This window comes from Danio rerio, chromosome 8 (genome assembly GCF_049306965.1).
Source record: "Danio rerio strain Tuebingen ecotype United States chromosome 8, GRCz12tu, whole genome shotgun sequence".
Classification (NCBI taxonomy): domain Eukaryota; kingdom Metazoa; phylum Chordata; class Actinopteri; order Cypriniformes; family Danionidae; genus Danio; species Danio rerio.
The window spans coordinates 10,408,353-10,420,000 of NC_133183.1; the positions used below are offsets into that span (position 1 = coordinate 10,408,353).

An 11,648-nucleotide genomic window follows, 5' to 3' on the forward strand; every position below is an offset into this window, starting at 1 on the left:
CAGCTGTTGTTGAGCCTCTCCTTGTTGCTTTTTTTATTTGTGTGTGAGTGTGTGTGTGTGTGTGTGTGTGTGTGTGTGCGCGCGCGCGCGTGTGCGTGTGTGTGCGTGCGTGCATGTTTTTGTGACATATCAGGACACAAATCTGTATAGTGACATGGGTATGACACAGGTATTACAAAAAGGAGGTGAAGTATGAGGACCTCATTTCATTTCTCAAAAAGCTTATAAATCCCACAGGATGAGTTTAATCAGTGAGGGAAGCTGGACACTGTCTCCTGTGATGGTTGGGTTTAGGGGTAGGGTGGGGTGAGAGCAATTACAATTTACGGTTTGAACAGTATCAAATGAATGGAAACCTATGTAATGTACCCACTTTTCACAAAAACATGTGTGTGTGTGTGTGTGTGTGTGTACAATGATGTCTGTGATAAGATAAATTGACAAAAGTACTTGAAATAGTGCTTATTAACTCAAAGAAAGAACTGTAATGTTTTAATTAATTACATGAAAATAAGATGTCAATTTCATTTATATAGTACTATTAGACACAACCAATGTGCTGAACAATACAAATCACAACTGAGAATTTTTTTTTTAAAATTATAGCTAAAACAATCAATTCTCACTGATAATTATTATAGATAAAACAAACAATTCTGACTGATAAAATGCCAAATCAAAAAGGTAAGTTTTCAACCTACTTTTAAAAACAGACAGAGATGATATAGACCTAATGCAGAGGGGCAGAGCATTCCACAAGCTACTGCGAAAGCACGGTTACCCCTCGACTTTGGGATGCATAACAGTCTCTGGTTAGATGACCGACCACAGGGGTGCGTTTCCCAAAACCATTGTTTATTTTTTATTTATTTACGTTCAATTTATTTATTTTAAATGTGTGTATGTGTAAAACAATATCATCTGCACAAAGAAATTATGGGGTTTTTCTCTAAAGAAGTTGTTACTCCACCCTGTTTAGAGCATTATTTTGGGCATTTTATGTTATGACTAACGTGGTTCAAATGATGGATCTGCGACAGAAACTAGGTTTTGGGAACACTCGTCACCAGTGGCGCAAAAAGGGGGTATGCAGTATATGCGGCGCATAGGGGCGCCACACATGGGGGGGCGCCATTGTGCCAAAACTATTTTTGAAATTATACATATTATTATACATATTAAACAAAATAAATTCAAATTTTTGGTTAAAAATGTTTATCCTGCATTTTATATAAATATACAATTGTATTTTATTGAATAAAAAAATTATACCACCCCTCCCTCTTCGTTGACCATTTGATTGATCCGTTGCTCGGTTACAGTCACATGTTCAAAATGGAGAGAAGAGTAAAGAGACTTGGAGCGCGAAATAGAAAACAAAAAAAGAACAATGACTTAAAATGAAAACTGCCATGACAAATTGGATAGTAAGGAATTGGTAGGCTTAACCCACACTATCACGATACGTTTAATCAACTTCTAATGTTTTTGGGAGCAACGGGCCGCCATATCATTAATTATTCATTATCGCCACTCAGTCACTGCATGCATGGGCTTTTACTTAATATAAATGCAGACGAGGTGGTTTTGTCCAGGCAGGGAGCAGTTGACGCACGGCCACACCTGAACTGTGTCCGAAATCGCATATTTGCATTCTGTATAGTGTGCGAAAAACACTATAATTCTATAGGCTAAAGCCATGATGAGCTGGTGTAAAGTTAACTTTATGGTGAACACTTTTGATAGTAGTAAATTTATGGACCGTCAGCTTCAAAAGATAATTTTTATTCACTGCATTTAAATATGGATTACAGTTACTAACGTTAGCTATTTACTAAAGAGCAACAAATGAATTTAGTTTGATCCTCTGTTTTGTGTGATAACAGGTGCGAGTCTGACTTTAAGAATGAAATAAAACATTTGTTTATGCTAATTTAAGATAATATTACTTGTATTTAAATAAAACATGTTTACATATTATTGTGTATTTGTCTATTTACACACCTGAATCTTAAAGTATCCGCTGTCATTCATCTTCAAATCACGTGTTCAGAAGCCGTCTTTATCACTATGGAGCGCGTCCGTCACTCAACTGGAAAGTACGTGAATGCGGCCGTTTTTACATTAATTTCAATGTGCTGTCAATCCAAAATAATGTGAAAACTTAATTCTCTTAAACAGTTCTTGCATCACATTTGAGATCGGCTCTGTGTAGCTCCTACTTTCACTTTTCATAGAAACATTACAAATGCGGGAGAAATACAGGAAAAATCACACACGGAAGACAGCGGATAGAATGGTAAAATATGGTAGAATTAATATGGCAAAAACAAGAGGGTTTAAAGGTATGAATTGCATACAGTGGCACTTATTTTAATTCAAAATCATTTAAAACAATAACATGCAGTCACACATCCAAGTGTAAAGTTCATGTAAAAGTTTTATCAAAATAAACTGTCAAATACAGTTGAGCTCAAAAGGTATGAGTAATCTGAAAAATTTTCTTTATTATTATTAATTAATTATTTTGCAAAAATAAGAGGGATCACACAAAATGTATGTTTAAAAGTAGGCTACAACCCTAAATATTAGGGCCAGACAGAATCTGCAAACATGTTTTGCTATTTCTGCTGAGAATTACAGGCAGAAAATACTACTTTACCAACTGTATTGTAAATAAATCATATGAACATTTTAATATTACTATTATTATATCACAATAATATTAGTGAAATGAATTTAAATACTGAGTAAATATAAATGTACACAAATTTACACAAGTAAATAGATAGACTCGATGATGGGCTAAAAATCTGTAGAAAACTGCAGATGTCTGCGCACGCAGACTCCGTGTGGGCCTACTGAATATATTTTAGTCAAAATAGAAAATAATACTTTGATTAAAAATTTCCCCTACATAAATTTTAGATACCTAATTAGATTCTTAACCCTGTTAAAACTGACAGTAACAAATAGTCAGAATTTTCAAATTTTTTGGAACTGTCATGTTTATTAATCCCATCAAGATCCATTTTTATACCATACATTTTTTTATAAATTAATTATGTATCATATTGATACATCAAGCCTTTTGGTAACTTTTTCTGCTTAAAACTAGCAGTGGCGCCCCTAGAAAATTTTCTTAGGGGTGGCCAAGTAAGGCCACAACAAATCTTGTGGTGGCACGCAAAAAATATGAATGTATATATTGTGAATAAAGAGTAATGTTATATTTTTGTTTTTGGTTTTAATGAATTCCAATAATTACTCTTGAAATATTGTAATTTATTCCGCAAGTACAAGTGCAAACCAAATAAAAATCAATATTTAGTCTAAAACCTCTTTCAGGTAAGTTATTTCTTGTACAACATACAACATATGCCATGTCTAACATTAATGAATTATAAATAATGAATATGATTAATGAATGAATTAATAAACCAAACAAAACCCAACAAAATTTTGAAAAGCAGATTTCAAAATGCATCTAGTTATTTATTTTGGATTTGTGGTTTTCAATCAGATGAAACACAACTTTCTCATTTCAAAAATAATAATTTCTTAATAAAAAGTGTGCAATCTCAGTGAATCAGCTTCGTCAGTGGCGCTGATCAATCCACAATAATTTAGTGGCTGCATTTTATTTATTCATTTATTTATTGAAGTATTGTGAATTTAAGTAAATACATTTAAATTAATAATATCAGCAACTATCATATTGGGGTGGCCACAGGGGTGGCCAGAGTTTACACAAGGGTGGCCGCGGCCACCCCTGGCCACCCCTTGGGGGCGCCCCTGAAAACTAGTTCAATTTAGTTCCCAAAAAGTTTGCCTATAACATTTTGATCAAATAAAACATTTCAGGCAGTTTGTCTTTTTTTATTTCACTTTGTGAAAGGTGTGATTGCAGTTTCAGTCTATTGTTCATGCGAATACAGACCTTACACCTTTCACATATGCATGTGAGAAGTTATTGCATTTTTAAGTTCTTTTGCCCTTTAAGACTCCCATATTTATCATTTTGTTTCGACAAATGTACAAAAAGAACAAAAACAAGATGTCAAGGTGCTATAATCATTTGGTGAGGAAAATGGAATTAAGAAATTTGGGTGGGGATGTGATGTAATTATTTGTGACTTAACATGCTTAATGTAATTATAATTTTACTTCTTCATACTATTTAAGTTGCGTTCAGAACTTCGACATGTTGATGAGGAAATTAATATGGGGGGGGCGCAAAACTTGAACTTGCATACCCCTCAGTAAATGTGCAGTTGCGCCCCTGCTCGTCACTACATCATTGTTTTTCCAACTACGGTCGCAAGTTATAATTTGTTTATCAAATCTCAAGCCATCGTCAAAGAGAACAGCCAGATTTTTTTTACCCAAGGCTTTACAGAAAACCTTGATTTACCAAGATTTACTGGTGGTGTCCTAGAAGAATTTGACGGGCAGAAGAAAATTATGTCAGTTTTACTCTCATTAAAATCTAGAAAGTTCAAAGACAACCAGGCTTTCACATCCGACAGGCAAGACATGAGTCTCCAACCCACTTGAAGTAGGGACAATAAAAGGACAACTGTTAAGAAGTATATCTATGCAATATATATAGTTGAAGTCAGAATGATTAGCCCCCCTGTTAATTTTTTCCCCAATTTCTGTTTAATAGAGGGAAGGTTTTTTTTTTTCAACACATTTCAAATCATAATAGTTTTAATAACTCATTTCTAATAGCTGATTTATTTTATCTTCGTCATGATGACAGTAAATAATATTTTACTTTAATTTAACTGCTTTTATTCTAGCCGAAATAAAACAAATAAGGAAAATATTTAAAAAACAAAAAAAATTCAAAAGGGGGCTAATAATTCTGACTATATATATATGTAATGTTAGAAATAATGGTGTAAATTAATAAGATTTTGTTTAAATGTGCATACTTTCACCCGACAATGCAAAAACTTTAGTGAGCAAATGAATTGTTTAGGATTGTTTTAGTTTTATTGCAATAAGTTATTATTTAAAAAGTTATACTGTATTAGATAAATTGAACGTAAAGTTTTCTATTCATTTTAAAATATTGATAAATTATGAAATTACCCTAACTTTACCTTCGGCCCACAGATCTCGATGTTTGGCTTTTGGGGCCCTTCATACAAAAAGGTTTGTGCACCCCTGATTTAGAGCATTGGTGATCAAAAAAAGTGTCATGTTTTCAGACGTTTTTCATGTCCATAGTTCTAATTATGTCCATAATTTCAGTCCTTAATTTTAATAATGGCTAATATTGATGCAGGAATTGTGAAATCCTATTTACTATTTTTTAATTAGGCTATTCTTTGGTCTATTGTGTTTTCATAATGACTCCAGTGATACTACAAGTTACTTATCAGCACCACCACAATTAAAATAATAATAAAAGAATAAATGTATGTTTGAATAGGATAAATAAATTATATATATGTGTGTGTGTTCCTTAAAGTTACAGTAGGTCTATTGTAAATTATTTAAAAGCATGTGACAATTAGAGATACATAGCCTATGTTCATATATAAAGTAAAACATTATTTTATTAATTCATTAATTTTCTTTTCGGCTTATTCCCTTTATTAATTAGGGGTTGCCACAGCGGAATGAACCGCCAACTTATCCAGCATATGTTTTACACAGCGGATGCCCTTCCAGCTGCAACCCAGTACCGGGAAACATATATGCACACTCAATAGCCGCGTTTCCACTATCGCGCCTAAAGCGAGCGAGCCAGGGCGAGCCAAGGCCAGTGGGGTTTCCACTGTCACTTCCGGGGCCTAATCGGGCCAAAGCGGGGCTTTCTTGGGGCCAGCGGCCGGCCTTTTTCGGCCCGCCGAATACCTTGGGCCAAGGAGGGCCAGCTGGGGCTTCGGGGCGGAGTGAAAGGAGAGGCGGGCAGTTTTCTGATCGCACATGAGTACATGCGCCAAACAAATAAAGAAATAAGGGGAAAGAAAACATTTAGCCTTATAGTCTGGGGTCTTTTTGCGTATAATAAAGTAGTTTTAATTTATAGTGACGTTCTTTGCTGCGTCCTCCTTTATGTTTAAATAACGCATAATAATCTTTACACCATATTAAAAACACATCAGACAGTAAAGGTTTTCGAGAGTTTTTGTCAAGTTTAAAATGTTTGTTTGTTTGTGCACGTTTAGATGCCTGTATGTGTGTGAGACCGGGCAAAAGCGCTCCTTCACAGCTCTAGCCGCGAGCGGCTTTTTTCTTTATTTATTTTGGAGATAATACACATATAAATACAACAGAAAGACATAAACTTAACAAAATACGTGCCCACTTTCGTAGACTTTAAACAATATATTGTCATATCTTGATAAAATAGCCTAAGGTATATTGAAATATAATTTAAAGAATTACAAATACCGGATATATATATAAAATCACATTAAATAAATTAACCAATATAAAATAAACAAAAGCTAACTATAACAATGTAGGTAGCCTATATACAATACATAAATCAAACCGTTTTAAAGCCACATATAGCCTAACTTTCATTTTGCAAAGACCTGTCTGAAAAAAAAAGATTTTCGATATTTTTTAAAAACAATAAACACCGGAGAAGGTTTGAAATATTTATATAAAGTAAATATTTATATAAGTAAATATTTATAAAGTATTTGGATACGATGATATTAATCAAATCGCGCAAACAGAGCATTATTTGGGTGAGTGAAAGCAGAATCTCCTATACCTTTTTTTCTGTCACTCAGTCCTGCGCAGCACTCGCTGCTTTAAACGCATATGGGGGAAAGTCCAAACACAAAATGTGTTCTATATACTCAAACAACTGTTTATGTTTTTATATGACGTGGTTAAATTTATAAATGAAACTTTAAATGAGGAGTTTTAGAGAATAGCTGCCGAGCGCAACAAATATGGCTATATTTTATTAGGCTTCTCGCTCTTGTGCTGAAAACTTAACACGACTTCTATCAACACGAGGATGTTAAAGTATACATGCCATATCGAGTTATAAAGGAGAATTTCTGTGGCTTTATATTATGAATGTGTGCGCTCTCTGTGTTGGGTCCCTGCGTTAGTGGCGAGAGCACTCCATGCACAATGCAGTCGGTCGGCGAGTAAACAAATGTAATGAATGGAAATACACAGGTCTGTCCGTACAGACATATAATGTACTGCTGTACAGTAACGTGTCGTTTGTTTGTTTCGGTTGTCTTCATTTTAATGGTTTCGTTTCGTGATGATTCTATGGTGTGCTTTATCTGCCTCATTCCCGCTGAAGTGGGCGGGTTGTGTGACGTTTGATTCGGGGACGTTCTGTGGGCGGTGTTTGCGTGACGCGCTGTGAGCTTTAGCCCGACAGTGGAAACGCGACATGATTTCAGCCTCATTTCTCAACCTCCCGGGCTATTGGCCCGCCCCGGCCCGATTAAAGCCCTGGCTCGCACTGGCCCGATAGTGGAAATGCGGCTATTCACTCTATCACGCTTGTCTTTAGACTGTGGGGGAAACCGGAGCACCTGGAGGAAACCTACATGAACACGGGGAGAACATGCAAACTCCACACAGAAATGCCAACTGGCCCAACCGGGACTCAAACCAGCGAGCTTCTTGCTGTGAGGCGAAAGCGCTACTCATTGAGCCACCGTGTCACCCCACTCTTGTTCATTTCGATTTAACAGTGATGAAAAAATTTGTAATTATTGTTTAGATGAAATCTGTTGTTTACTCTGTTTAAAACGAATAATTGAATGTGTTAAGAAAGTTTTAAAATAGGCGTCACGGTGGCTCAGTGGGTAGCCTTGTCACCTCACAGCAAAAGGTCGCTGGTTCGAGTCTGAGTCAGTTGGCATTTCTGTGTGGAGTTTGCATGTTCTGTGTTGGCTTGGTTTTCCTCTGGGTGCTCCGGTTTCCCCCACAGTCCAAACGCATAATAAGTTGGCGGTTCATTCCACTGTGGCGACTCTGATTATTAAAGGGACTAAGCTGAAGGAAAATAAGTGAATGAATGAATGAATGAATGAATGAGATTTAGAATAAACTATACGGGAAGTCAGAATCATCATTTGTAGCTTCTAATCATAATAAAAATAAATAAAAATGACTTGGTACTCTAATAAGGCAACATATCCTGGAATAGACAACTCATAAGACTAAATAAATTAAATATTTTCAAATGTCCTTTGCATATGTTTTCTATGTCCAGATATATAAAAAATGAAATTATTTGTTGCTTGTAATTTCCCACTCTTGCCTTTTTACGTTCACCCATAAATAGACAAATATATTAAACAAATAAATAGGTTATATTCTATTAATGCAGCACCATTAAATACTGACCAGCAAACAAAACACACATTTATGAAAGAATGAATGAACAATTCATCTGACAGCTTCAGAAGCCGAAAGGCGGAACAAGCAGCGAGACGGAAATGACGTGATGGCGTCGTCAGCTGTATGTTGATGTTGTGTGGCAACAGCAGGACCGAGGGACGGAAGACGGTTTGTTTTTGTTCTGTTATCCGCCGTTTTTACCCTCAAAATCACCTCGAGTTGAATCAAATTCGCTCCGGGGTGAAAGGGGCGAACATTACAACACACAAGACGCTCAAGTTTAAATGTTAAACCGCGTTCGGAGGCGTTAAAACGGACACCCTTCCTGAACGGTCATGACGATCCTGCCGAAGAAGAAGCCGAACTCGTCGGTCGGTGTGTCCGATCACCCTGACGACCCCGACCGACGGACCGGCTCCGACCCGCACCAGCATCAGCACCAACACTCCCACGGGGTCCGGCCGGGTGCGAGGCCCCGCGCTTCCCCGCCACCCTGGTCCTATCAAGCCGCTCCGCCGGCGTCCAGAGAGGACAGGCGAACTGAATCCAGCTCCCGGCCGCAGCAGGCCTCTCCTCCGCCGGTGGGTGCCGGGTCCTCGGGTGGCCCCGGGGACGCGACAGGGATGGCGTGCGTGTCAGGCAATCGGGCTGAGCTGTCAGGTGGGGTGGGCTGTGGAGGTGGCATGGGAGGTTGCTGTTCGGGGCCTGGGCTCAGTAAGAGAAGACGACAAGCGACTTGCTCCGGTGGGGTGGCCGGTGGAGGCACCGGACCCGGGGCTGCGGGGGGTGGAGGCGGCGGTGGTGGAGGAGGTGGAGTAGGGGGTCCCAGTCCCGAGCAGGAGGAAGGAGCCGGGTATAACAGTGAGGATGAGTATGAGAATGCTTCCAGACTACAGTCAGAGGACCCAGCGACTGTTGAACAGGTATGTGGATGGATGATGTCACCTAATGCTGAGAGTCATAAACAACTGTTTAATGTGTGACACGTGGTCTGACAATGTTCAGACAGATAGATAGATAGATAGATAGATAGATAGATAGATAGATAGATAGATAGATAGATAGATAGATAAGACAGACACCAGTTGAATGGATAGATATACAGACAAGATAAGATAAACTGAATGATTTGACAGATTGATGTTGACAGCTACTGTTAGTCTTTATAAATGCAAGGAATACACCAGGTTTACTATTGTATTTATATTATTATTAATTATTGCGTTTACATTGCCTATTACTGTGAGAATCAAACAAATAAACAAAACAAATATGTGACACCTGATGACAAGATTAGTCTGTTGCTGCAAGGCGGGTATATTATTATTAATACATTTTACAACTCAAAATGATTTTTTATACCAAAAATCATTAAACTTGCAAGTAAAGATTGTGTTTAATATATTATATTATATTATATACTGTCAATATATATAAACCAGAGATTCTCAAAGTAGGGCCTGCGGGCCAAAGTTGGCCCTTTGTTACCATTGATTTGGCCCACCATCCTATCTGAGAGGAGCGTGAGTGATAGAGAGGGTTGGGGGGATTTTATTGCTAAGCAAAAAAAAAAAGCTAACTGAAACAAATGTTTAAATTGAATGTTGTAAATGAATCAGCGTTCTTAAAATGTAAAGACTGTTGCTCGATGAAGACATCGGTGAGCAAATCAAGGCAAAAAACTAGTGTAACTCCATTCTGTTATAAATAAGATAGTTTTGTTTGTACTTTAATAAGTTCATTATAAAATGTAAACAAAAATTATACTGCATCAGTTAATGTAAAGCAGTGTTTTCTAGTTATTATTAAATAAATTACGAAATTAACCATGACAGCTATAAATCGCCTTCGGCCCACTAGCCTTAATCAAGTTTGGTTTTTGGTCCTGATCCCCTGATCCAACACAGTGCCATGGAAATTTGTAACTTTTTGATTTAGTGGCTAATATGTATGTGTTTGTACGATATAATTCGTACAATTTGCTCATCCCCCAATGACGGTGAGGTTAGGTACCACGGGTCCTTTTTAAAATCATACAATTTCGTACAACTTAACTCGTATGAATTCGTTTCCTCGTGAGATCAGGCTGCCTGATCTGAACTTTTGATTAGTAATGTGCATTGTGAAGCACTTTATTTTAAAGAAATTAAAGATGGTTTTCTAAATTTTTTTTTACTCTCAGATTTCAAATGTTCTTATTTAAGCCAAATATAGTCCTATCTTAACAAAGTATACATCAGTGGAAAGTTTCTATATTCAACTTACAGATGTCCTAAGAAGCCCAATGTAAAAAAAAAAACAGATACTTGCGTTTTTTTTTTTTTTGGTCCAGGGTAATATATTCATTTGCCAGAAAAAAATTTGTATAAGCCTGCAAAACAATGAAGCTACAGCAAAACACTATGCATATTCTATTCTCTGCTTAATAAAGAGACAACGTAAAACTGAACATAACAGCAGGCAACAAGTTAAAATTACACTGTCCAATATGTGAGTCACTGAAATCAAAAGTTTTTTTTCCCTAAGCATTTGGAGAAATGGTGTTGTGACAATGACAAATGACTTTGCATTGATTTTTAAAATATGTATATTATATTTTATAAAATGCATAGTTCTGGTCTTTGATTGTGATTGGTTAGGCTGTATTTAAAGCTGTTGTAAATTAATCTACAAGCACGCACCTATCGCTTTCTTGAGTGAAAGAAACTGTTAAACTAAATTTGTTGTATTTTGTAAAACTTTGATACATGATACATATGGAATAACTGTTTTCAAAAGGTTTTAAACTACAGAAGCTGTAGTTTACTGTGAATTTACACCCAACAACACCCCTTAGCTGTTGTAAATTCACTAAACCATGGCTTGGGTGTATTGCTTTAATATAGTGCATAATAAAACAAAATATGACAGTGTTTATCATGTGACTTGATTAACTGTTAATTATTATTTAATTAATATATAAATTAAAACTGTAATGTTATAGGTAAATTAAACATCTTTTGGATTAAATATTTGAACTTTTGACACTTTGTTTTAATTAAAGATCGTCAGAATTTTTCTAAGGTAAGTGCATATTCGTAATTTTTTTAACAAAGCTGTTAAGCAAATTGGGTTTCTTACACAAGCACATACTTAGGCACTGAATCATAATAAACATTAGCATTGTAAGAATACGCATTTTAGAAAAAATATTTACATTTTAAAAATGGAAATTTTTCTTCATTTTTGATTATTTCCTAAGTGATGTTTAACACCAAATAATTTTCCCATAGTATTTATTATTAAATTTTTTCTTTTGGACA

General features: G+C 36.2%; 1 protein-coding gene across 1 annotated transcript in view; it reads left to right on the forward strand.

Moving 5' to 3' along the window:
- The first annotated feature begins 8,502 nt into the window (after nt 1–8,502).
- Nucleotides 8,503–11,648, forward strand: part of otud5a (OTU deubiquitinase 5a) — a 61,745-nt gene continuing 58,599 nt past the window's right edge. The window contains 1 exon segment of the mRNA NM_001075110.1: nt 8,503–9,269. Coding sequence (NP_001068578.1) covers nt 8,682–9,269 — 588 coding nt within the window. The 5' untranslated portion in view covers nt 8,503–8,681.